Source organism: Pongo pygmaeus, chromosome 18 (assembly GCF_028885625.2).
Source record: "Pongo pygmaeus isolate AG05252 chromosome 18, NHGRI_mPonPyg2-v2.0_pri, whole genome shotgun sequence".
Classification (NCBI taxonomy): Eukaryota; Metazoa; Chordata; class Mammalia; order Primates; family Hominidae; genus Pongo; species Pongo pygmaeus.
Genome location: NC_072391.2, coordinates 21,994,883 through 22,022,288, shown reverse-complemented (window position 1 = coordinate 22,022,288; position 27,406 = coordinate 21,994,883). Strand labels below are relative to the sequence as shown.

Genomic DNA, 27,406 nt, shown 5'->3' with positions numbered 1-27,406 from the left:
GCATCTGAGAGGTAATTTGATGAATAATTTTCTGGATGTGATCTTACAGGCAGGCAACAAAATATTACTCCACGTCTCAAAACCTGGTTGTGTAATTGATAATGACCAGGAAATTGGCTAAATTTTTATTAGCTCCTGAAATCTATTACAATCTATTCATCTGAAAAAAAAGATAAGAGCAATGAAATTAGAATTCTTCATCTATGAATGCTTTTGAGAATGCAAATTCAAGAGAAATTAGCAAATATTTTAATTTTCTCTTATCTCGCTCTTGATACCAATCAGGCTACCTCTGAAATATCTCGTGATAATTAACGTTTGTCTAATGCTTATCCACTCTGCAAAACCGCTTCACATGCGTTATCTCCTTAGGTCCCCACAACAACCTTGGGAATTTGCAAAGCAATTTCACTGAGGTTATCACACTGGATTCGTGAATTCTCATCCCTCATTTCCCTGCAGTCCACACGCCAGCCAAGCCTGTCGTTTTACAGTTCTGCAAACACAGCATGCTTTCACACTTCCTTGATTTTGCACTTGCGGCTCCCTCTGCCAAGAAAGAAACCCATCCTTGCCCATCCAAGGAGTGTCCTATTTATTCAAGGAAACCCTGGGCAGGCAGGGAAGATCCTCTTCCTCCTGGGGCAGCTAGGAAGGTCTGGGCACCTTGGAGTAGGGAGCACCCAACAATGATGCCCATGTCAGGGGTAGACCAGCAGGCCGGTGGGCACAAGTTCTGTCCTGCATCTGATTTGGGTGTCAGTGAAAACAACGCTTCCCATGCCTCCTCTTATAGAAGTCCAACAAGTGACCCGTTAGAGTTGAACAGACTTGGCTTCAAATTTCAGCTCTTCAACTTACCAGCTATGTAACCTTGGGCAAGTCTCTAAACCCAATCCTAAATCCCCTCCTAAATAGAGTCCATTAACATCTACCTTCAAAGCAAGAGGAGCTGCAATGACTATTGCTTATAAAACACTTGGGGGAGAAAGAGCTTTGGGAAAAATAGCTAATGCATACTGGGCTTAATACCTAGGTGATGGATTAGATAGGTGCAGCAAACCACCGTGACGCACCATTTATCTACGTAACAAACCTGCACATCCTGCACATGTACTCTGGAACTTAAAATTAATAATTTTTAAAAACACTTATTCCCATTTCTAGCGTATAATAAGAGATTGTTAAATGGAAGCTTTTTTTTTTTTTTGAGATGGAGTCTTGCTCTGTCACCCAGGCTTGAGTGCAGTGGTGCGATCTCGTCTCACTGCAAGCTCCGCCTCCCCGGTTCACGCCATTCTCCTGCCTCAGCCTCCCGAGTGGCTGGGACTACAGGTGCCCACCACCATGCCTGGCTAATTTGTTGTATTTTTAGTGGAGGTGGGGTTTCACAGTGTTAGCCAGGATGGTTTCGATCTCCTGACCTTGTGATCCGCCCACCTCAGCCTCCCAAAGTGCTGGGATTACAGGCGTAAGCCACCGCGCCCAGCCGCTATTATTTTTTATCATAAAGATTACTTCCCTTCTGGAAGAAAAAGTTATAGAATCATGTCTCATCAGCAGCAGCAGCATCATCATCACTATGATTGCTGCTTCTGCTATTATGATTTCCATGTTCTCTTATTTCTAAGGTGGGGCAGAGAACTGCTGGCTTTTTCTACTGACGCTTTCTCTGTCCTGTCTTGGAAACAGTATTGCAGAGGAAAAAGGAAGTTAGTGTGTTTGTCATAGGCAAGATTACAGGCAAAGGCTGGGGGCATCAACCTATCATCACTGGTGGCTGGACAAGCTGGTTCATGAATGATGGACAAGAGTCATCCAGACAGAGTGGATGGGGGAAGTGTTAGAAGAGGAGAGAACTGCGTAGGCAAAGGCCCAGAGGCTGGAGTGAGTGTGGTTTGTTTAGGGAGCTTGAAAGACAGTGTTTTCTTTCAGCCCACATATGGTGGGCAGGAGGGGTGAGTAAAATGGGATGGAGACTGGCACGGGGACCAGGATTCCAGTGGTGCTTATTATGTACCCCAATACTAGTCTCGTTTTAGAGGTGAGGAAACAGAGGCACAGAGAAGGTGGGTAACTTGCCCAACATCACACAGCAAGTATGTATCAGCTCTGGATCCAGCGCCCACGTTCGTTACCACTGAGCCAAGAAGGCATTGCTTCTTTTTCTCTGTGACACGCAGGCACGTGTCCTGAAACCAGAAAAGAAGCAAACTCCTCCAGAGTCATGAGGAAGAAAACTACCTTCACCTGCTGAACTCAGCTGGAGCAGGTTGGAAGCCACTTTCTCTGTGCCTCCTCCCAGGGTGCAGAGGTGGGTTTTTAGAAGTTCCCAAACATAAAACCATTTCCATTTCCATATAATTACGCCTCCTTGACCTACATGTCATTTGGCTGTGTGCTGGGCTGGAGGTACAAAAAACAATTTCTCCAACCACAGAAAATTGCTTCCCGAGGCCCCTGGGTAATTAGACATTGTCCTCTGGGCATGGCCTGTTCCCTGCCTGTCCACGTCTCCTGGTACAGATGCTGCCACTTCAACCCTGTATCTGCCGAGAGAACGCGGGTCCCATGGTGGAACAGAATGTCCATTAGGGAGGTGGCCTTGTGGAGCGGGCAGCTGGGCCATTTGCACCAAAGAATTTTCTAATGTTCTTGGACATCCAGATCCCGTGGGACCTTCCCTCTGCTAACCCAAGACGCGGAGGAGGGTGTGCATTGTGTGGGAGATTGTTACCTCTCAGCATTTCTGCTGTCTCTTGTAAAATTTTATAAATGAAAAAGTTCCCATATCAATCCCTATTTGAGAGTTTCAGTGAGGTATACAGAACCCTCTGTTCTTCACCTCCCACCTTGTGTCCCTTCAGGGATGTCTGTGGTTTGGGGGAAAAAATAATAAGTTTATTTATTTCTTTCTTTCTTTCTTTTTTTTTTTTTTTGAAACAGGGTCTTGCTCTGTTGCCCAGGCTGGTGAGCAGTGGCATGATCTCCACTCACTGCAGCCTTGACCTCTTGGGCTCGAACAATACACCCACCTCAGACTCCCAAGTAGCTGGGACAGCAGGCACGTGCCACTGCACCTGGCTAATTTTTTTGTATTTTTGTAGAGATGGAGTCTCCCCATGTTGCCCAGGCTGGTCTTGAACTCCTGGACTTAAGCTGTCTGCCCACCTCAGCCTCCCAAAGTGCTGGGATTACAGGCGTGAGCCACTGCACTTGGCAAATAATAAGTTTCTTGTTAGTAAAACCCTTTAATGTTTGATGCCCCTCAATGACTCCCTATTGCCTCCCAACAGATCCAACCCAAATAGGGCTGCAAAGCCATTGAAATCAGGGACTGTTACTTCTCTATCTTGTCTCCAGCCAGGCATCCCTCCCTACTCTCTCTTGGGTGAGGGTGAGCAGATGACATAAAAGAGAGAAGCCTCGTGGGGATGTGAACTGGACGGAAGCCATATGTGGAAATGTGAGTCCAGCATGGCCTTCCTTTCTGATTTTCAAAAGAAGCTCAAATCCAGGACTGGATATGAAATACTCCAGTTTATAAATACAGCAACTAATTCAGAAACCTTACAGATGCATCTGTCTCCTAGCCCCACCCACCCCTGCAAAGAATACACCCCACAAGCAGTCGGTCTGTGACCTCTATTCTATGCTGAACTTCTACCTGCTCAACAGCCATCCCGTCTCTTGCTTCTTGGCCTTTGCACATTTCATTCCCTCCTATTGGCATGCTTTGCTTCCCAGTCACTTGATTGGCTTCTATTCCCCGCTCCCATCACTGCACACATGCTGCTTCCTCCAGGAAGCCTTCCATGATCCTCTATATTAGATTTCTTCCCTCTTCCTAAGTGCTCCCATAGCATACTGTCTTATTCCATCATGGAGCTTCTCTCTGAGTATCCATCTGGCTTCTCTGCCAGGCTAGAGCCTCCAGGAGGGCAGAAACTGGTTCTTCAGGTTTACTGACATCTGCAACCTGTGGCAAGGTGCCTGAACACATTAGGGAGTCACTATTTGCAATGGAAAGAAAGTGAAGGAAGTTGGCCTGAGTGGGCTTGATGAAAATGCAAAATCCTCCTCACTTAGGTTGGGTTGGTGAACAACCAAAATAACATTTGAGCGTCACCACGTGCCAGGTGCTCTTCTAAGCACTTTATTTGTGTTAATGTATTTAATTCCCACAAGAATCATATGAGATAGGCATTACTATCCCCACTTGACAGATAAAGAACATCGAGGCATGGAGTGTTTAAGTAACTTAGCCACGATCACAAGACTAGGAATCAGCAAACCTGGAATTCAACCCCATGAAGTCTGGTTTCACTCTCGGAGCTCTTAATCTTTCCTCATTTCAACAAGGGAAAAGTGTTCTAAGAGCAACACTGTCAATCACATTCAACAGGGAAATGAATTCTATTTCTGAGCATCTACTCCATGCCAAGCATGGTACAGATGATTTCGCACATTAAATTACTCAGTCTTCTAACAGCGCTTTGGAGAGATGTCCCCATTGCACAGATGAGAAAACTGACTTAAGTGTTATGCCCAAGTCAGTAAATGGGGAATTTGATTCAATAGCTATTATAGAAGGTAACAGAAAGGAGTGCCCAAGAAGCTACATAGACACTGGATTTAGAGAGAAAAAAGCAGAGGAAAGGGGTGTGATCAGTCATCACATATATAAGGGAACACCATGAAAATGACAGCAAACAGACTGATGTCACACAGAGAGAGCCTTGGGGAGTCCATCCATCCATCTAGCCATCCGTTCATCCATCCATCCATCACTCTTTCATCCCAAAAACATTGATGGAGTGCATACTCTTTGGCAGCCCTGTGATAAGTCCTCAAGGTTTAGAGTAAAGAGATACAGTCCCTGCTTTCCAGGGGCTCCCAGTGAATGGGTGATAAAGATCTTGAAGAATATCATCATAAAAATCTGTTAAATACTCTGGCCAGTGAGGTGCTTAACTCAATGCATTGAGATTAGAGAAGCCTTTAAAAATAAAGTCTTCTAGGCAAAGGGTTGTGGGTGGGGAAGGTATTTCAGGCAGAAGAAATAGCCCATGCAATGCTATGGAGGTAGGAAAGTGTGTTGCGCGTTCAGGCAATGGCTCCTAAAATGAAGTGGCAAGGTGTATTTGCAGGGCTTGCAGAAGGGAGCTGATGGTGCGGGAGGTATCTTGTGGGTTGTGCAAAGATTTTGGATGTTGGCTGGTAAAGCAGAGGTCTCAAACCTGCAACCCATGGACCACCCTGTGTATTGGGATGGGGTGTGTAACTGTGTTGCTTGCAAGCCTCTCCTGAAACACTGGAAGACCTGACCACAGTTGGCTGTCATTCCCTCATGGGAAACTACCAAGTGGAGCTAAACGGTGACCATCTTCCTGCAATGGGGCATGCGATATCCTGCTCACCGGAGGTGCCCACATGGCATGCCCACTCCACAGATTTATATTTCCTGCCCAGGCCCTGTCATCATTTGAGTTTGCAAAACCTAACGCAGAGACGTTGAAGGGAGCAGGGCGTTTGAAATGACGCCTCATGCTGCCTTGGGATGATCTATTTAGTAAGTTCTCAGCACCTTGAGCCTAAGGAACGGATCTTGTACTCTGGGAGCCTGACCCAGGTTCTGGCACACGGTTGGGCATCACTAAATTTATGTTGAACTGAATTGGATTTATGTGGAAGATTCTGGCACAAACCCTCTTCTCAGGGAGCTAATGGTCCCAAAAAGATCTCTCCCACACACGGAACACCAAATTAATTTCCAATTAATTTCCAATTACCCTGGACTACAGCACCTGATTCATTTTCTGCAGTAAACCCTAAGTACATTCAAAACTGTTAACCAGCCTTTTGCTTGTCTGCAATGTTAAGTTAATCTATATTCATAGTTATTCATTCATTTATTCATTCAACAGGTATTTATTGAGAACCTACTGTATGCCAGGAACTGTGTAAGAGCTTGGCAATATATTAATAATAATCAGCAAAGCAGGCACACTTCCTGCCCCTCCAAACTTTTACCCTGTCTAATAGTAATGATGATAAAAAGTGTATAGCATGCCTAGTACCAGGCACTTTCCCTGTATTAATTTATTTAATCCTCATAAAAACCTGTGATAGGTGCTATATCAGCAGACTTTTCATAGATGAGCAAACTGAAGGCCCAGAGAGGTTAAGTAAATTGCTCAAGATCACACAGCTAGAAGGCTGCAGGGGCAAGTTTGAAACCCAGCAACCTGGCTCCAGAATCTGTACTCAGCAACCTGGCTACAGAATCTGTACTCTGCCACCTGTCTTTCCGAGATGACGCTAGGAGCCCCTGACATGCCTTCTGAATCCTTAAAGTGGTAGTCATTAAAACTGTGGTCAGCTTTCATGACACCTGCTGCCATGGAACCCTGGGTATCTAAATGAACCATAAAACATGTCCCAGAACCTTGATATAGACTAGTTCATTTTTCCCCCTGATGTCACGTGTTATTGCTTTTTCTTCATTTAAGTTGGAGACACTGGATGCAGACCTAATATGAGAAAGGAGCTAGAGGATGCAAAGTCAATAGTTACTGGTTGCAGTTTATACATGGCCTTAGCTGCAGGACACGCAGGTCAGCTGTCCCTTGAAAATTATCCCTAAGGGCTGGGCACAGTGGCTCACGCCTGTAATCTCAGCACTTTGGGAGGCCAAGTCAGGCCTCCCAGGTCAGGAGTCCAAGACCAGCCTGGCCAACATGGTAAAACCCTATCTCTATTAAAAATACAAAATTTAGCCAGGCATGGTGGTGTGTGCCTGTAATCCCAGCTACTTGGGAAGCTGAGGCAGGAGAATCGCTTGAACCTGGGAGACGGAGCCTGCAGTGAGCCGAGATGGCGCCACTGCACTCCAGCCTGGGCAACAAAGTGAGACTTCGCCTCAAAAAAAAAAAAAAAAAAAAAAAAAAAAAATCCCTAAGAAGACAAGTTTTAAGACTAGAAAGACAGCTTGAGTCACTGACTAAAGTTTGTTTTATTTTGTTTTGCATGATCATAGTTCACTGCAGCCTCCAACTCCTGAGCTCAAGCGATCCTCCTGCTTCAGCCTCCCAAGTAGCTGAGAATACAGGCTTGCACCACCACACTCAGCTGATTTTTTAACTTTTTGTGGAGATATGGGGTCTCACCATGTTGCCCAGGCTGGTCTCAAACTCCTGGCCTCAAGAAATTCTCCCACTTCGGCCTCCCAAAGTGCTGGGATTATAGGTGTGAGCCACTGAGCCTGGCCATTTTTTTTTTTTTATGTTTCTGTTTCTTCACTGTGTTACTCACAGTCCCTACCATTCCCAGATCCTCGAGTGCCGTTCTCCTCAATCTCTCCCTGCATGTTTCTCTGAAACCTTCCCTCGCCATAAACTCAGAACCCAGAACTCATTGCTGCTTCCTCTCCAAGTGCCCAAGAAAATGCCTCGGCCTCCTGGCTTACACTTACCACTTGGTCATGTAGCCTCTTTCCCTCTCTTCCTCTCTCACTAGAGGGTGAAATAGATGCGCCATCCATCACCTGCAGTCCCAGCACAGAAAATGGCACTTAATACACACTCAGCACATGCTATGGGAATAAAAGAAGTCTCAGAGAGATAGAAACTTACCAAAGCCACAGAGCTATTGGAGGCAGAGCAGAATTCTACTGGGTCAGAATGGACTGTAAGCTCCCTGTGGAGGCAAACCACTTGTGTGTTTGTCTATCGCTGCATCTCTGTGTCTGGAACAGTGCCTGATTCACAGTGAGCAGCTCAGTAAACATTTGTTGAATGAATAAGAGAATGCCCATCTTATTTAATTCTTCCTTTGCCCTTGTCTTCGTGGGAGAATGAGGCAAGGTAATGGAAAATGATGGCTTTCTGTTGGCTGCATTTTGTATGCACAATTGATAAGCTATTTGCCCACAGCTAAAAATACCTACCTCTGGCAGCCACTGGGAGAAGCAGATGGATGATGCTTAGCACAAGATGTTTAATCAAACAGCGACAACCAAGGCAGAGCCTCAATTAGCCTCTGACACCCCAGCGAACTCCAGATGAAGATCACAGAAGCCTCTGATTTCCTGTTGGTCCCCTCGCACCCAATAACCATCACCCCTGGGTCCACAAAACAGCAAAAACAAATAAGTATCCCCTGGCCAAGGCAGTCACTAGCTGGAAGTCAGTAGATGGGCAGGACTGGCAGAAGCTGAGCACGTGGGGCAAAAACAATGGAGAATCAGCCAGTGGGGAGCATCATTCGCCATTGAAAAGGGGCAATGGGCAGGAGCTCAGTTGTATGCCCTGGATTTTGAGGAGGTGATTGGCTCCCCAGATCTCCTTATCCCCACTGATTCCCAGGAGCTGGGAGTGGTGAGCATTCTCAAAGGCCATATGACTGCTCTGAAATTGATTCTTCTCTCAATTTCCCTCATGCCTCATACGTGCCAGCTGATGGACACTGTTTAAAAATAATAATAATATGTTACAAAAGAAAACAACTGGCCCATTTCTATTTAATGGTCAGTTCCCTGAGCTGATTATGGAGGTATCTGGACAAGCAAGTGCATCAAATGCACGCTAGAGTCTAACAAACTGTTTTTGAATCCTGGGTCTAGCACATACTTACTGTCTGATCTGGGCAAATTCCTTAACCTCACTGAGCCTCAGTGTTCTTGTCTTTAAAATAGGGATATTAATAGTAGCTATCTCATGATGTCGTATGAGGATAAAATTTAGTGCAAGTGGCCAGGCGCAGTCTCTCACACCTGTCATCCCAGCACTTTGGGAGGCCGAGGCTGGTGGATCACCTGAGGTTAGGAGTTTGAGAGCAGCCTGGCCAACATGGTGAAACCCCGTCTCTACTGAAAATATAAAAATTAGCTGAGCGTGGTGGCAGAAGCCCGTAATCCCAGCTTCTCGGGAGGCTGAGGCAGGAGAATTGCTTGACCCTGGGAGGCAGAGGTTGCAGCGAGCCGAGGTTGCAGCGAGCCAAGATTGCACCACTGCTCTCCAGCCTGAGTGACAGAGCAAGACTCAGTCTAAAAAAAAAAAAGAAAAAAAAAAGTAGTGCAAGTGAAACCTCTGGCAAGTGAGCCAAACACAGTCAGTGCTCAATAAAGGGAACTGTTATTGTTAAATGTACCAGCTTTGCTCAGGTGTTGGAGAGTGGGAAAGCTGGAAGAGGCATTTGATACCATTGCATACAACTTTAGTCAACTTCCTAACTCTTTCAAGCCTGAGTCTTTTTTATCTATAAGGAGATGAAAATAGTGCCTACTTTACTAGTAAGGATTAAGTACTAAATATTTCACAGTAGGTATTAGGTATTGCCTGATATTATAATGTTAGGTAATATATCATATTATAGACATGCAGTATACTTGGTGTATATGAAGATGTGAACTCAGTGCCTAATACGATATAAGCACTCAATAGCTATTAGCTGCTCTGAGGGAACAGTAGGGATCTCGTTTCACGCCTCTTTACCTTTGCACATTGCTGTTCACTCTCCCTGGAGAGCCCTCTTGTGTCTTATCTGCCTGTTAAACTCCTACTCATCTTCCCTAGATGTCAGCCACGATGCTGTCATTATCATTATTATTGCCTATTATGAACTCGCTCATTTTACAGATATGGAAACTGAGGTCTTAAGAAGGAAGATGGCTTGTCCAGGAGCAGATAAGGGTCTATATCAGAGCCCAACCTAACAGTGTGGCATCTTCTGACAAACTTGGGAAGTCTAAGGACATTTTCATTGATTGAGTCTGAGAAATAGGGTCTTTTCTAGAGCTAGTTCTCACAAATCAAGAAATATACCAGAAGACTGTTCCTAGAATTGCCAGTTCTTCCTCCCTCTCATTGAGCCTTTGCCTGGTTCAATTTATCACCTTAGCAGGACTGATTGTTATGTGTCCTTAATAACATGACTGCTTATTGAGTGGTTTCTTTAGGCCAGGCTCCGTGCTAAGAGGTCTGTGTGCACAATTCTCTCTAATCTTCACAGCATCTCTTTGAACCAGGTACCATTTTTATTCCCATTTTATTGGTAAGGAATCCAAATCCCATTATGTTTACACAACTTGTCCAAAAGCACCAGCTAAAAAAGTGCAGATCTAAAAGGCTCATCTGGATCTGCCAGGCTCCAAAATGCATGTCTCTGGTTTTAAGTATCCTCTCCTCTCCGGTAACTCCTCTGCTCATTGTTTGCTGGAGAGCCACCTGCATGTTCAGGACTTGTTCTTATAAAGCCCTGACCCCATCTGTCTTTGTGACAAACTCCCAGAACTGAGAAAACACCACTGCATTCATCACTTGGTATGAAACTTGACCCAAGATAGTGCCATCAAGTCCTTTCAAGGTACTTCATCTTACCAGCTGTGCCATCTTTGGCAGGTGGCTTACCCTCTCTGAATACCAGTTTCCTCATTTGTAAAATGAAGACCAGAAGCCTGTATTCTACCTGCACTGCCGTCTCCTTGTAGTTGTTTTTTTTTTTAATCAACTCACTTTTTAAATAAACTGACCTTATTATATAAGCATGTCTTTGTCACTACCCTACATGGAGAAATAACATTCCTCTAATACCATTAAAACTAGATGCATAATTTTAAAAATAAATATGTTCATCAGTGAATCATGTAAAATCATCTCATCTATGCAAAGCCACCCAGCACATAGTAGGTGCTGCTCAACATAGGACAGTCATTAGAAAATGAACTTTGGTACTGAGATACACAGTTTGGAAACCGTAGGGTCTGTTGGCTGGCTTGGATGTGGTTTCATGATCGAGGTCTGGCAGTTATTATGGTTACACAATGAAGCTGTCCCTGGTCAAAATGCCAGAACCAATTCTGCTATCAAGAGGAGGTCAATTGGTTGGCAAGGCTGACTCCAGCCCTGCAGCCCGGCTGCTGATTCACCTTTCTCCATTGCTCTGAGTCAGACTGCCCTGGGATAGCAGCCGTCTTATCTCTTGCTGCCTACTCATCAGCAAGGAGGAGACTTGCTAGGTCTCAACTGTTCTGGTCTACATTGGAAACCATTGCTTTGCTAATTTCTGGGAGAAGCCAGAGAGGCTGCATCACGGATCCAGGGCCCAAGACCCCAAGGACAAATTCACAACATATGTTCCATCTTGGCAGACATCACCAATCCATCAAAGCACCACTAAGCCCAGGCATGGTGTTAGAATACTTTTCAACATGGCACCCAGACAGCCATTACCAATAGACTGAAGATGAAACATGATCCCTTATAAAGGGAGATACAAAGAAACAGAAAATGCGATTCTAGCTTTGAAAAGAATCCACTCAAGTGCTAAAATGTAGTTTAAAAAAAAAAGAAAAAGAAAAACACAAAAAAGAGGACTTCACAAGAAAAATAATAAAGAGGAGATGATAGTGAAGCTACAAAGAAAATTAAAGAGCTATCAAAATGGGAACTAAAATTTTAAGAGAACAAAGGCTATTTCAGAGGATGCAAGAGACAACTGAATCATCATGCAATAATGGCTTTTAAGGGTTTGATTCTACACATAATGATCAATGTTATTCTCCACCAAGCAGAGAAACAAAGTTGAGGGTAAGGTTTGGAATACAGCTGCAACTAGAGGGCTTAGGGTAGAGGCAATGAAGAATTTCCTGATAGGCTAACAGGATTGTTAGTGCCTGGAATGAGCCATGGGGAGAAGCTAGAATCTTTGCTGGGATTCCTTGAGAGCTTGACTCTCTCCTGCTCATCTTTGCTTCTAGTGCAGGTTCCCGCCTCTAGAAGATGCTCAGTAATTGTCTGCTGAACTGAACTAGCCAAATGTTAAAAAGTAACAATAGCTAATGTTTTCTGAATGCTTACTATGTGCCAGGAACTGTGCCTACTGTGCCTATATTATTTAATATATACTCATAATATCCTATGTGGGTACTATTTATTACGATGCCCATTTCACAGATGTAAGAACTGAGGCTCAGAGACATCAGCTCACTTGCTCACCATCACACAGTTGGTAAATGGCTGTCTTGGGATTTGAACCTGGGCTGGCTGCCTCCAGAGAGTGTACTCTTAGCCACTATGCTCCCAACTAGGATAGGTTCTTAGGTACCCAAATATTTTGGGTAAGAGTCAGCCAGCAAAAAAATAAAAATAGCCCTTTGGGGAACCAGAAAGCCATCCTCCAAAGGGGTTGTCTTTCCCATGGTAGGAGGGTACCACTGCCTAACCTCCACATCGCTAGTCTACAACCAGTTTCGTGCCTCTACTAACCAACTGCAGGAAGAAAGCTCCACATTCCCAGGTTTCTGCCTTGGGGCAAGAGGAACAACAGGAAACAAGGATGGCCACTGGCCAGCTGTCAGTGCCTGATACTGGAGACATATGGTGGGACAGCAGCCCTGGGGAACTTTTTCCTGCTTCTCTCCTAGGAGACCACTCAACACCAAACCTCCTGGAGACCTCCCAGCACCTTCTGCAGAAGCTAAAAGACTGACCACCAAGTCTTGTCAGCATCATCTTTTTTATTTACCCTTCTTCCATCCCAGGGTCCAGAGTGGGGCAGGTAACAGTGAGGGAGGTGGCAGCCACCAGAGGCAGTGCCCCATCATACAATTCGGTCTCTACCCCTCAGCTGATCTAAACAAGGGCATTGCTGACTTCTTATGTAGGAGTCTTAGAAATTGATCTTCCTAAAAATCCATCCTTGGAGCACCTCCCAGAAGGAGGTAAAATAACACCGCTGCAATTGTCCACAATGCCAGGAGTCTGCATAACATGAGCGCTGACTCTTCTGATGCAAAAGATGGCAACTTTGTCAGAAAGAGATGCTTTTCCTTTCTTCTCTTTTCCCTTCCCTTCCTTTCCGTCCCTTCCCCTTCCCCTTCCCTTCCTTTCCTTTCCTTTCCTTTCCTTTCCTTTTCGGGTCAGAGTCTCACTCTGTCTCCCAGGCTGGAGTGCAGTGGCACAATCTCGGCTCACTGCAACCTTTGCCTCCCTGGTTCAAGCAAAGGGAGAGATGCTTTTAAGTCATAAGGGATTGTGACTGAAAGGGGTGAGTGGCTTCTTTTTTCAGAAATTTAGGATGCAGAGAACTAGGATTTGTAGAAGGTCACTCCAGGAATCTAATGATCCCAAATAGGCAATTCTCTTTCCTATTCTTCAGACCCCTGTGGACTGAGCAACTGTGCTCAAGAGTGGCCTGCTCTTCTTCACATAACTGCCATTGCAATCAAAAAAGTTCTTCTTGACCTCTAACCTAAATCCTTTTGTAGCCTCCAACTTGAGCTCTTTTCCGTCTTACAAATTCTCTTAGCTGCCTTTAGGAGGGAGGGAGAGAGGGAGTGAGAATATGAGAGAAGTGGAAGAAAGGGAAAGAGGGAAGAAAATGGTGTTACCCTTTAAACCAGCATTTCTACTTTTGGGAATTTATCCAGAAGAAATGCACAAAAATGCTTTATGAACTTGATGCTTGTAGTAACAAAAATAGTCATAATAAGTAATGTCCAGAAATAGGTGAATATTTCATGAATATCATTGACATATGGAAAAATCTATGATTCTTGTCTAAGTGAAAAAAAATCAAGTTGCACAACAATATTATTGTATAATCTCATTTTGTGGGGATAATTATTATTACTAGTTGTACTACTATTGTGGGCATATAAGCATCCTGGAGATATAAACACCAAGTGGCCAAGAAACTTCTGGTTATCTATGGCAGCATAGCAAACCCCAAAACTTAGAGGCTAGAAGCAACAATTTACAATTATTTGTCATGGTTCCTGGGCTGACTGGGCTCTGCTGGGTGGTTCTTGCTTCTGGTCTCTCATGCATTTGCAGCCAGTGAGCAGTGGGACTACACCCACTTGGGAGCTTTATTGAGCTGGATATCCATGATGGCTCATTCCCATGGGTGACAGTGGATGCTGGATATTGGCCATGAGCTTCACTGAGGCTTTCAACCAGAGGCACTACACATGGCCTAAGTGGCATGTGCCTCTCACAGAAAGGCAACTGGGTTCCAAGAAGGAGCATACCAAGAGCATATGTTCAAAAGACCCACTTATGACCTAACCTCAGAAGTCATGCAGTATCAGTCCTGCCATAATGTATTGGTCAAAAGTAAATTAGAGGGCCAGCTCCAACTCAAGGCATGGAGACTACATAGAGGCATGTGTACCAGGGGGCATAGCACACAAGGGTTCACCTATAAGGCTAGCTGACACATTATCCATGGAAGACGGGGTTTTGACTGACTTTCCCCTTCTAATTTCTAATGTAGTTATTAAATGTGTAAACTCTCCTGAGTTTACACATTTAACAGTTTGGTTTAATGTCCTGGCTCACCACCTAGCTGTGTGATCTCAAACAAGTTACTTCACCTCTCTGAACCTCAGGGCTTTTAAATCATGGTACCCACTACACAGGGTAGTTGTGAAGATTAAGTGAGATATTGTGTGTAAGATGCTTAGAAGTGCCCTGAGCACAGTGGATACACAATAAAAGTAGACAAATTCTATTACTATTATTATTAGACACTGACATAATGTTTAATTTTTGACAAGTGTGTATTACTTTTGTAATTGAAAAAACAGTTTTTAAAGACAAGAAAAAGGCAATGTAGCAGAACTAAAAGATATAAACTCAGAAGTCCCAGTCCAGCTGCTTCTTCCAAGGAACCTGCAGAGACCCCTTAGTCATCACAGACACAGATAATACCTCTAGAAGACCTTGACCCTTTCTCTCTGGGCCAGCAGATGATTCAGTGGTGTGGTCTGACAACAAAACCTGTGTTGTTCTCTCAGCCACTCCCCAAATCCTCCCAAGCTTGAGCACAGTAAGCTGCAAAATGCGGGAAATGAATTCCTTCAAGAATATAACCAAGAAGATTTGCAGTCACAAAACATGGGCTTTATATTATCCAGGAACTTAAACCTGTCCGACGACACCATTGACAGAAAGGATTTGCTTTTTAGAAGCATTGACATTTTGGTCGTGAAGTTCGGCGGGGCTTGCTTGGATGGGATTGGTTGGGTTTCCTCAACAATGGAATCCTTGGCTCAGTTTGACAGGAAAGCTCAGAAATGGAATTTCAGGCAGTGAGAACTTCGGTTTCTTCATTTACTCACCCCTTATAAATACACATAGACCCTGTCAACATCACTCTTTCCCTTTAGGGAAAATGTGCCACTGTAGAAATGAAAGAAATTTTAAATATGGGGAGTTATAGCAAATGTCAAGCTTTTAAGAGTTGAAGGCTCTACCTTTTCATTTCTTTTTCAGAAAATCAATACACAGGCACCGCACCATTCCCCTCTGGGTCTCCTCAGCTCACACTTCTTTCTCCCACCCCACCCCAGGGATCTCCTACATGTTCTTGATGTTGCCTTGGGGGAAAATCTACCTGTACAAAAGAAATGGGAAACTCAGTGTCTGCGGGTTAGTTTCTCAAGAGAGGCAATCACTAGAAACTTAAGGAAATGTCAAATATGAATACCTAGCAATTTCACTTGGAGTTGATGACTTGCCTGACTTAAAGCATTAATTAGATGGGGTTGGAATACTTTTAAAGAGCTTCGATATGGAGAATTTTTAGCACCACACTTCAAACAGGGTTCAGCTGGGGAGGAAGAAAAAGTGGGAGAGTCGCTCTCTATAGAATATATATATATATATATGTATACACACACACACACACACACACACACACACACACATATATATATAATCCAGGAACTTAAACCTGTATGTATGTGTGTGTGTGTGTGTATATATAGCACTTTTTCTGGGGACATCCCGCCATTTATGCATCCTGCCTCCTTGGGAAGCAGGGATTTGAAAGGGAAAGTGAGCATTGTTTAATGGATGGGGGGGAAAAAGAGGTTGTGGCTGAGCATGATGGCTCACGCCTGTAATCCCAGCACTTTGGGAGGCTGAGGCTGGTGGATCACTTGAGGTCAGGAGTTCCAGACCAGTCTGGCCAACATAGTGAAACCCCATCTCTACTTTTAAAAAAAAAAAATTAGCTGGCTGTGGTGGCATGTGCCTCTAATCCCAGCTACTCAGGAGGCTGAGGCAAGAGAATTGCTTGAACCTGGGAGGTGGAGGTTGCAGTGAGCCGAGATCGCATCATTGCACTCTAGCCTGGCCGACAAGAGCGAAACTCAGTCTCAACAAAAAGAAAAAAGAGGTTGCAAGAAAATACGGCACTTTTCTAAGTCAGGGGCAACCTAAGGAACAGGAAATGCCTTCTTTATGTTGAGAACCCTTTTCTGTGACCGAAAATAAAGAAAGCAGAATCTATTAAGCCAGAAAGTCAGACAGAGCTGGGGTCACCATTTTCATTTCTCTCTGGCTCCCTTACTTGTTCTGTTTGTGACTTTGAGCAAATTATCTAAAAATCCAAGCCTTGGTTTCCTCATCTGTAAAACAGGAAATTGTTCTCATGTCTCTCTGTTCTATGAACATAAGAAGCTGAGTCCCACCACAAGGCTGTTGCACTTGCCAATCCTACTGCCTAGAATCCTTTTCCCACAAATATTTGCATGACAGTTCCCTAGATCCCTTCTTTTTTCCTTTTTTTTTTTTTTCTGAGGCAGAGTCTCACTCTGTAATCCAGGCTGGAGTGCAGTGGTGTGATCTCGTCTCACTGTAACTTCCGCCTCCCGAGTTCAAGTGATTCTCCTGCCTCAGCCTCCCGAGTAGCTGCAATTATAGGCACCCACCACCACGCCTGGCTAATTTTTGTATTTTTAGTAGAGGTGGGGTTTCACCATGTTGGCCAAGCTGGTCTGGAACTACTGACCTCAAGCAATCCACCACCCTCAGCCTCCCAAAGTGCTGGGATTACAGGCGTGAGCCACAGTGCCTGGCCTCCCTTCTCTTCATCCTTGATTGGACCGAAATGTCGCTTTTAATCTAAAAGTTACTACCCCATAAACTTGTCTCATCCCTTGGTGTTATTCTTCCTAGTATCACATCTGACATTCTGTTGTGCATTTGCGTGTGTGTTTATTTATTGTCTGTCTCCCTCATTATACTATAAACTCCATGGCAAAAGGGAACCTGTCCACTTTGTTAATACCTGTATCTCCAAAGCCTCATCCAATGCCTGGCATAGTCAATGCCCAGTTAATATTTGCTGCATGAATGGACCCTCTGTCAATAGCTACCATCCATTACACACTTCTCACGTGCCAGACACTGTTTAAACCACTTTATTAAAATTATCTCACTTAACCCTCAGAACAACCCTATGAGGTAGATAGTCTTATTAACCACTTGATATGGTTTCACTGTGTTCCCACCCAAATCTCATCTTGAAATATAGCTCCCATAATCCCCATGTATCATAGGAGGGACCCAGTGAGAGGTAGTTGAATCATGGGGCTGTGTCTTTGCCATGCTGTTCTCATGATAGTAAATAAGTCTCATGAGATCTGATGGTTTTATAAAGGGGAGTTCCCCTGCACAAGCTCTTGCTAGCCACCATGTAAGACGTGACTTTGCTCCTCATTAGCCTTTTGCCATGATTGTGAAGCCTCCCCAGCCAGGTGGAACTGTGAGTCAATTAAACCCCTTTCCTTTGTAAATTACCCAATCTTGGAAATGTCTTTATTGGCAGTGTAAGAAGAGACCAATAACCCCATTTTATAAAGAAGGGAACTGAGGCACAGAAATACTGAATAAACTTCTTTAAAGTCAAGGTGGTAATAACAGCCAAGCAGCCCAGCCCCAGATCCCACACTCTTAGCAACTGAGCTCCTATATCCTTGATTCAATAGACCTTTAGACCTCAACCTCTTTACAGCTTGGGTTCCATGAAGCTCTGACTATATGTAATTAGGTCAGAGGAGCAGGGATTGGAAGCCAAGCCTTTAATCAGGACCCTTCACCAAAGCTTTTGTCCTTCTTTCTGTATCTATTCACCAGCAGCTCCTGTATACTGTGTTCTCATTTATCTCTTTAATACTTAGCCACTTATATGATGTTTCTCCACTCTCTGAGTAGAGACTTTATGTGTATCCACCAGAGTACCCAATGTATATCCACATTAGGCCTATGCACAGGTATTTGCCCACAGAAAGCAGATGCTAAATACTTTTTGGAAAAATTTCTGGATGAATAAAACATTTTGAAATGCTTTTCAACAGAACACAGCAAGGCTGTTTAATAAAAAGAGAGCTATAAAATGCAAGGATGCTTACAAAGCAAGCAGAACTCAATATAAGTATTCTTTGTCTTAATAAACCCAACAGTTCATACTTCTCCCCCTCAGAACCTTTGCACATGCTGTTTCCTTTGCTTGAAACACTTTCTCCTTCCAACTTTTCTGCCTTTTAACCTCTTCCTGGTCTTCCAAATTTCAGCAAAGATTTTTCTGATTCCTACTCCAAAACATTCCTTCATAGCATTCACTACAGCTTGCAGTTAATGCATTTTCTTCCATGGCTCTTCAGCTGATGTTTTTCTTGCCTAACAGAATCTAAGCTCCACGCGGGCTAAACAGACCATGTCTGTTTTGTTCACCATCCCCTTCAAGGGAACAGCTCAGAATAGGTACATAATGCATGAATGCATTAATGCGGTTTTGAAATATCAAGTTTACAAATATAAAGACCTTTAGTGGGTCTCTTTTCTGAAGTAGTGACTTAAGTAGGACATACTCACCATTTTTCTCTACATTGTGTGCAGTATAGCATATCTTCATGGTACCCCCACCCCACTGGGAATAAGTACCAATATTGCAGACTGGTTTTGAGCATGGATGTTGGTCCTAGGATTGAATCCCGGCTAATTAATTTAATCAGTAACTTAACTCTCTACCACTTCAAAATGTTATTTCAAAGTGATTTGGACAAGAACAAGAACAGCATAGACTTAAAAAAAAACTGGTAATACTGAGAGGATATGGAGCAACTGGAATTCTCACATTCTGCTATTGGGAATCTAAATTAGTAAAATTTTACAAAGCAATTCAGCAGTGTCTGTTAAAGATGAGGATGCACATACTCTAAAACATAATAAACACACTTCCATGTATACATTACCCCAGAGAAATTTTCATATATAAGTACTTCCCATGGAGAGTCATGTCATGATATTAACTTTGGTTTATAACAGCAAAATCCTGGAACCAATTTAAATGAATGAACATATTTAATATAATAAATTATAAATAAATAAATAAATCAGTAAGTTCCTACAGCAAAATGCTATGTAGTCATTCAAATGAGTGAACTAGATCTTCATGTAGCAACAAAACTGGGCCTCAAAAATACAATGTTGAATGACAAAAGCAGTGTATAGAATGGCAGTTTCAGTATAAAAGAAAGCAAAAGGCTGGGCACAGTGATGTGCACCTGTAGTCCCAGCTACTTAGGAGGCTAAGGTGCAAGCGTCACTTGAGCCCTGGAGTTCAAAGCTGTAAAGCACCACGATTGCACCTGTGAATAGCCACTGCACTCCAGCCTGGGCAACACAGCAAGACCCTGTCTCTAAAAAAGAAAGAAAGAAAGAATATGCAGACATGGCACTGGACACTGCACACAGCCTGCAGCATGGTGGTTGCCTCTAGAGAAAGAAGATGGAAAAGAATGAGAACAGAGCTTCTTCAGAGGAGACTTCAACTGTATCTATAGTGTCATTTCTTTCTTTAAAGAGAGCTAAAGTAAATATGGCAAAATGTTAAAATGTATTAAATCTGAGTGATGAGCACACCAGGTTTTGCAGGTGTGTTTATTATAAGAATTTTTACATGTGAACTATTGTATAACATTTTAAATGGCTACCAAGAAAGGAAGAGAGACAGAGAGAGACTGAGAGAGAGATCTGGATTCTAGCTCTGCCACTGGACGTCAGACAAGGAATGTAAACTTTCTGAGAACTTAGCTTGCAAAATAGCATTATTGGTGTTCAAATTTCAGGGTTGACTGTGAGAATGAATGAAAATAAATGTGTAAAATGACTTCTAGATATTATCCATTGGAATATCATTTCAGAGTGAGTCCCTAATGACTTTCTAAATATGCTTAATTCAGGGAGACTTTAAAAAAAACTGATCAGAAATTATATAGATGTATTTTCAAGACAAATCTGACCCCATAAAAAATAAAACTTTGCTGCTGTTTATGCAAAAACTATATATTAGGTTGGTGCAAAAGTAATTGCAGTTTTTGCCAATCACTTTTGCACCAACCTAATACAGGCACACTATATGGACATATATAAGCATAGATTATTTATTAACTGTAATTTCCCTGAGGGAGGGGAACTTTGATGATTGGAGAATAAGAGTAAAATGAAAATGTACTTTTCCTTGCTATTATTTTTGATTATGTACCGTGTATGTAGATTACCTATTCCAAAAACAAATGTAATTTACTTTTAAATTAATCTGAAGGTCATGATCTTCTCTGCACCTCCAATTATAAATCTACTTAAAAAGGAAAGATCCTAAAATCCAAGCTCTGAAGAGGTTCTTAAGAGGTTATATAGTCCCGTCTCTTTCCTGAACACATACAGCAGGAAATGCCACCTCAGCCCCATATTCTTCATGCAATTGAACAAAAGAAAAAGCATGAGATTTGGGATCAGGGGATCCTATCACCACGAATTATTAACTGTGTAGCTCTAAGCAAGTTGCTTAAGCTCTCAGAGCCCCAGTTTCATTTCTAAGATGAGGAGAATGGCAACACCACCTCTCATGGTTGTGTGAGGCTCTCAGAGCCCCAGTTTCATTCCTAAGATGAGGATAATGGCAGCACCACCTCTCACAGTTGTGTGAGGAGAATGGCAGCACCACCTCTCACGGTTGTGTGAGGAGAATGGTGGTTCCACCTCTCACGGTTGTGTGAAGAGAATGGCAGCATCGCCTCTCACGGTTGTGTGAGGAGAATGGCAACACCACCTCCCATGGTTGTGTGAGGCTCTCAGAGCCCCAGCTTCATTCCTAAGATGAGGATAATGGCAGCACCGCCTCTCAAGGTTGTGTGAGGAGAATGGTGGCACCACCTCTCACTGTTGTGTGAGGAGAATGGCGGCAACACCACTCGTGGTTGTGTGAGGAGAATGGCGGCAACACCACTCGTGGTTGTGTGAGGAGAATGGCGGCACCGCCTCTCATGGCTGTGTGAGGCTCTCAGAGCCCCAGTTTCATTTCTAAGATGAGGAGAATGGACGCACCGCCTCTCATGGTTGTGTTAGAATATAAGCTTAACTTTAAAATAGTATCCACTGATTGTATCAGGTGCTATTTGTAATGTTGAGGTTGTCCCTCAAAAGCATTGATTCAATCATTTTCACTTCCATGGGAGTGCAAAATAAACATATGCCTAGGGCCCCCACAGGAGCCAACGAAGTCATCTTTGCTTCAGAGCTAAACCAGTTTTTCTTCTCTCCACAGCAAATATCTTGACAGTGATCATCCTCTCCCAGCTGGTGGCAAGAAGGCAGAAGTCCTCCTACAACTATCTCTTGGCACTCGCTGCTGCCGACATCTTGGTCCTCTTTTTCATAGTGTTTGTGGACTTCCTGTTGGAAGATTTCATCTTAAACATGCAGATGCCTCAGGTCCCCGACAAGATCATAGAAGTGCTGGAATTCTCATCCATCCACACCTCCATATGGATTACTGTTCCATTAACCATTGACAGGTATATCGCTGTCTGCCACCCACTCAAGTACCACACGGTCTCATACCCAGCCCGCACCCGGAAAGTCATTGTAAGTGTTTACATCACCTGCTTCCTGACCAGCATCCCCTATTACTGGTGGCCCAACATCTGGACTGAAGACTACATCAGCACCTCTGTGCATCACGTCCTCATCTGGATCCACTGCTTCACCGTCTACCTGGTGCCCTGCTCCATCTTCTTCATCTTGAACTCAATCATTGTGTACAAGCTCAGGAGGAAGAGCAATTTTCGTCTCCGTGGCTACTCCACGGGGAAGACCACCGCCATCTTGTTCACCATTACCTCCATCTTTGCCACACTTTGGGCCCCCCGCATCATCATGATTCTTTACCACCTCTATGGGGCGCCCATCCAGAACCGCTGGCTGGTGCACATCATGTCCGACATTGCCAACATGCTAGCCCTTCTGAACACAGCCATCAACTTCTTCCTCTACTGCTTCATCAGCAAGCGGTTCCGCACCATGGCAGCCGCCACGCTCAAGGCTTTCTTCAAGTGCCAGAAGCAACCTGTACAGTTCTACACCAATCATAACTTTTCCATAACAAGTAGCCCCTGGATCTCGCCGGCAAACTCACACTGCATCAAGATGCTGGTGTACCAGTATGACAAAAATGGAAAACCTATAAAAGTATCCCCGTGATTCCACAGGTGTGGCAACTACTGCCTCTGTCTAATCCATTTCCAGATGGGAAGGTGTCCCATCCTATGGCTGAGCAGCTCTCCTTAGGAATGCTAATCCGATTTCCTGTCTCCCGCAGACTGGGCAATTCTCAGACTAGTAGATGAGAAGAGATGGAAGAGAAGAAAGGAGAGCATGAAGCTTGTTTTTACTTATGCATTTATTTCCACAGAGTCGCAATGACAGCAAAAGTTCCTACCAGTTTGAAGATGCCATTGGAGCTTGTGTCATCATCCTGTGAACAGTTAGGACACAAAGTAGAGAAGTAGTCTGTGATTTCGCCCTGGTACCATCCACAGTCACTGGGAACCCTTTATTTATGTGACTTACCAAGCCCCAGTAGCACGTAGCTCAGCCTACACTCTTCTTCCAAGAGCTGAGGTCATTCATCACTTCCTTCTGCTGTTCCCAGGAGCTAACAATAACGACTATTTCAGGATTTTTTTCAAGGTGCCCTTTGCCCTAGAGAGGGTTGTGGTCTTGAATTGGCTCTGGCACTCCTAGCTTCAGAATGACACTGTGGAAATAGAAGAGTATTGGATCCCATCCAAACTCTGGCCAGAGCTGCTTCAGGAAATCTCCAAACCCACATAGCTGTGACCTCAAACCTGGGGTCTAAAAGGCAGTTTTCTATTTATCATTATGTATAGATTTTCTCTATCTCCTCCAAAACAAAGACCCTGCCTGGTGTGCAGGGGGAAAGGAGGAATTCTTGAGCCCAGAAAAACAAAAAAACAAGCCCACACTTGCCATTCTTTCAACCCATCCCTGTGTCAGCTGCATACGATCCCGTTACTCAAAATTGCTTCTTGTTATAGTATCACTCCAGCTTCCAAGAGAAGCCTTTTTACGTGTCAAGTTGCCAACCCTGCCTCCTTGCTTGCTGAGGCCCTCACCAAATTGTTTTATTTGAAGTGACTTCCTAACTGAATTTAATATTCAAGGGTCAGGAACTGCAGCTCTGCGGGTATGAGAGGAGGTGTTCTCAGCTCTGTCTCACAGCCCAGCTGGCGCTGCCATTTCGCCACAAACGCAGACACAAAAGGTGCCCATGCTGACGCCTCGTCTGCCCTTTGACGCACATGGCTCAAAAGGGTGGTGCCAGTTCTTGGTAAAGCTATTTAACCCAGATCTTTTGTAAAATGATAAAATATAAGTGTGTTTATTTATTTTACCCTTGCCTGTCCAAGGCAAGAACATTTCAGGATGTAATGAATAGGGGCATCCCTGGAAATTGCTACTTATGTGTGCACCACACACACACACACACGATTATATTCCTCTTATTTAGCGTTTCTTTTTTCTTTTTTTTCTTTTTTTTTAACTTCTATCTCAGATTCCCAGTATTCGAATTCATCCCTGTTTTGGAATAAATTTGCCAAAATGACTTTGAAATTGCATGACATTTTTGGTGACCAAAAAACAGCAGACAGTCCACCTGGAATATTTAGTTCCTCAGGCTGGATTTTTACTGCATTTTGTCCCTAAGTTGGAAGACATGTCTATCTTTTTTAAGGGAATTTGCAATAAATGAATGGGGTAAGAAAAGGCCCCATGGCAACACAAACCCTAAACTTCAGCCAATGCTCTCAATACTAATTCAATACAAACTTAGGTCATATTAGTCCTGGTGATCCTAATTCTTACCCCTTTTAAAGGATTGCAATAGAATCTCATCAGAGCCAAGGATTAGATTCTAAAGTCAGCGCAAATGATAAAACCTTACAGAGCCAAAGTTACCTTTGCAAAAGATCCTCAAAAAAGAGCCATGTTGGAGATTATATTCCATTGCTTTCAAAATCTAACACAGCTAAGTTTTTCTCTAGCATTGGAACAAGTTGCTGTTTCTCTGGTCGATGACAAGACAGAATTGGCTCTCATTTAGGGACCATATTGTGTGATTCTAATGTATCTGAGAACATTAGGACCACCCTGGTGCATCAAGATGCTTCCACTCAAAGAAGTTCATGGAAGTCGTCTGACTGAGGGACAGATCTCCCATCTCCCACGCTCCACAGGGCGTATGCTCATTGAGTGGAATGGTAAGCAGATTCCCTCGCCTCCCTTAAATTGCATTTCTCTCTGTCTCTTTTTTGCCAAGCACGTGTAATTGAACATGTGTTCATTAAATGTGTGTATGATGCAATTCCACCACACCCCCTTATGAATGGTCATTGACCAAAGGCTACCTATACTGAATATATATATATTTATTTATTTATTTTTTAAACATGTAGCTCTGAAAAATGCTAGTTTGAGCTATACATGAATGAGTCAAAGTGCAATATCTACAAAGGTTAAGCAATTCCTTTTTGAGAATGTATATAAGATGGAAAATATGTATGTGACTCTCCATGCTCTCTGCTCCATGTTTTTAATTGTGTGTAACAATTAATTGTTGATGTTTAAAAACTGGGTGTGCATTGGGAACATTTTCCTCAGATACTTTAATTTATTACTTCTCGACGATAGAGGCTCTACCACATGGTATTGTGATCTCTTTTCCTCTGAATATAGTTTATATTTTGCTAAATGATATTTAAAAGAGGTCCAATTCTTGAAGGTACGCTAGTGAATTGCTGTCTTCTGCTTAAAATGCAAATGAATGCCCATTGGGTTAGGTTGATTCATATCTTTTAAAATTTATTTCAGACTATCTAAGGACTTTTAATTTATTATTATTTATAGTAATAATTATAGACATCATGAAATGGGTTTTTTTAACTTTAAAACTTTAAAAACTTGTAAGCCTTTTCTTTCAGGCCAGTTTTGACAATAAAGCCTTGAATTTTGAAGCCTGTCACGTAAACGGCTGCTGCTGGTGGCACTAAAGCAGTTGCTTTATCGTGGGTTTTTGTGGTGCCTCTTTCAAAGACAGTTAACTAGCTTCTCTCTTGCTAGATGATTTGTGTCCTTGGTTGGACATTGCAATGATGATACGCACCACCATGCTGTGTCTTTTTATTGAACAACTTGATGGCTGAAATGTCTCATGGGGAAGGAAATGAGGGGAATGACAGACAAACCATAAAAGACAGACCGGAGTGGGCATGAACTTGTGTGTTGCAAACACCCTGCTATTGGAAAAGATCACTTTGCACAGTTGGTACCTCCTGGTTCAACATGGGGAGCCTACCCGAAGTGAATAAAAGACTCTAATGCTGGCTATTCCAGTTCAGAGAATGGAATAGAAAGTTACCATAGAAAACAAGCAAATGTTCATATTTTCTTAATTAGATTATATATTGTGTTTGGACTTGTTTGTATTATAATAAATTCTAATATGGTGCACACTTGGTGTTTGGTATTTGCATCTATGTTCAAGCAATTGCAGTATGCTGATTTTTTATTACTATTATTTTTAATTGATAAATCATAATTGTATACATTTATGGGATACAATGTGATGTTTTGATATATGTATACAATGTGGAATAATTAAATCGAGCTAAATTAACATGTCTGTCACTTCACTTATCATTTTTTTGTGGTGAGAAATTTGAAATTTATTATCTTAGTTATTTTGAAACATACATTGTTACTGACTCCACTCACCCTGCTATGCAATAGATCTCAAAATTTATTTCTTCCATCTAACAAACTTTGTGCCCTTTGACAGACATCTCCTGTTCCCTGCTTCTCACCTACTTCCAGCCTCTGGTAACCATCTTTTTACTCCCTACTTCTATGAGTTTGACTCTTTTGGATTCCACATATAAGTGAAATCATATAGTATTTGTCTTTCTGTGCCTGGCTCATTTCACTAAGCATGATATCCTCCAAATTGCAGAATGCTGGTTTAAACATTTCACATTTAAGTGGACATCTTTCTTATACATTGTGCTGGGTGCTAGAATAAAACCAGAGTTCCATCTGCCTCCTGGTTAGCAGATATAGTTCAGAATTTAAGACCACTGAACTGTGCTCCCTACAATCCTCATTTAGGTAGTTTACTGGGTATAAATCTGAATTCTCTTCTGATCACATCCTCTGTACATCTTTGAGACAGTGAAGGATGATTTTTTAATAATCATAACTTGAAATCCAGCATCATGTCTAAGAGCTTGGGCTTTGATGTCAGACAGTCACGAGTTCATGTCCCAGCTCCACCATTTACTAGATGAATGGCCTTGAGCAAGTCCTTGGAGATTTCCTAAGGACTATCTCATCTAGAAAACGGTGCACAATTTAAATTTTTTCCAGTTGTCTTCAAGGTATGTAGAAACTCTTATAGTCAGGAACCCAAGATTTGGAGTCAGTTATTACAGGCTATAACTTTGCTGGCTATGTGAATTTGAGCAATGTTCTCAATCTCTCTCTCTCTGAGTCTCAATTTTCTCTCCACAAAATGGAGCTAATTATAATTCCGGTAGGTAACTTATAAAGTGATTATTAGTAGCAGAGTTTTTTAAAAATCCTCCAATTGTACATCATTTTATAGGTGAGGATCCTAGGCCCAAAGAGGTGAATGATCTGGGCCTGAATGGAACCCAGGTCACTCAACACTCCATCCTTTTCACTTCACCTCATTATCTTCTTTGCAAAATTCTAAGTCATTCCCCCAAAATATCACATTGTTTTTATGCCCATTTTAGAGTTGGGTGCATTGCATAATTTTGCAACTCTTCAAACCCAGATCATTCAGGCATGATATATATTATAACAGCCTCATAATTAAAACTCTCAGCTTGACCTTTCCTTGTGAGTAGAACTTTTTTTTAATTGACTCTATGTGGAATCCTAACCATAGCTCTCAAACTTGCTATGCATTTTCCCACACAAACCACCATCAATTCTGACAGCCACCCACAAACTATTGTCACAATCCATCTTTGCATCAACTTGGAGAATAAAAGTGACTTAGGAGTTGAGGGGGAAGTGCAGAAAAGCGAAGAATTTGCTGAAAGGGTGGCAAACAGAAGCTCTTGGGCATGGCCACAGCAGCCTCATTAATTTTGTTCTCCAATTCAGGGAGGCAGGACAAAGGAGAGTTGAAGGAGGTTGAACCATTAAATAATAATCCTTTTATTAGT

At 42.9% G+C, this 27,406-nt stretch overlaps 1 protein-coding gene across 1 annotated transcript in view; it reads left to right on the top strand.

Moving 5' to 3' along the window:
- The window catches only part of GPR139 (G protein-coupled receptor 139), a 46,636-nt gene extending 20,804 nt beyond the window's left edge, over positions 1-25,832 (top strand). The window contains exon 2 of the mRNA XM_054454250.2: positions 21,400-25,832. Within this exon, the coding sequence (XP_054310225.1) occupies positions 21,400-22,334 (935 nt within the window). The 3' untranslated portion in view covers positions 22,335-25,832. The remainder of the gene's footprint in view (positions 1-21,399) is intronic.
- The last annotated feature ends 1,574 nt before the right edge of the window (positions 25,833-27,406 follow it).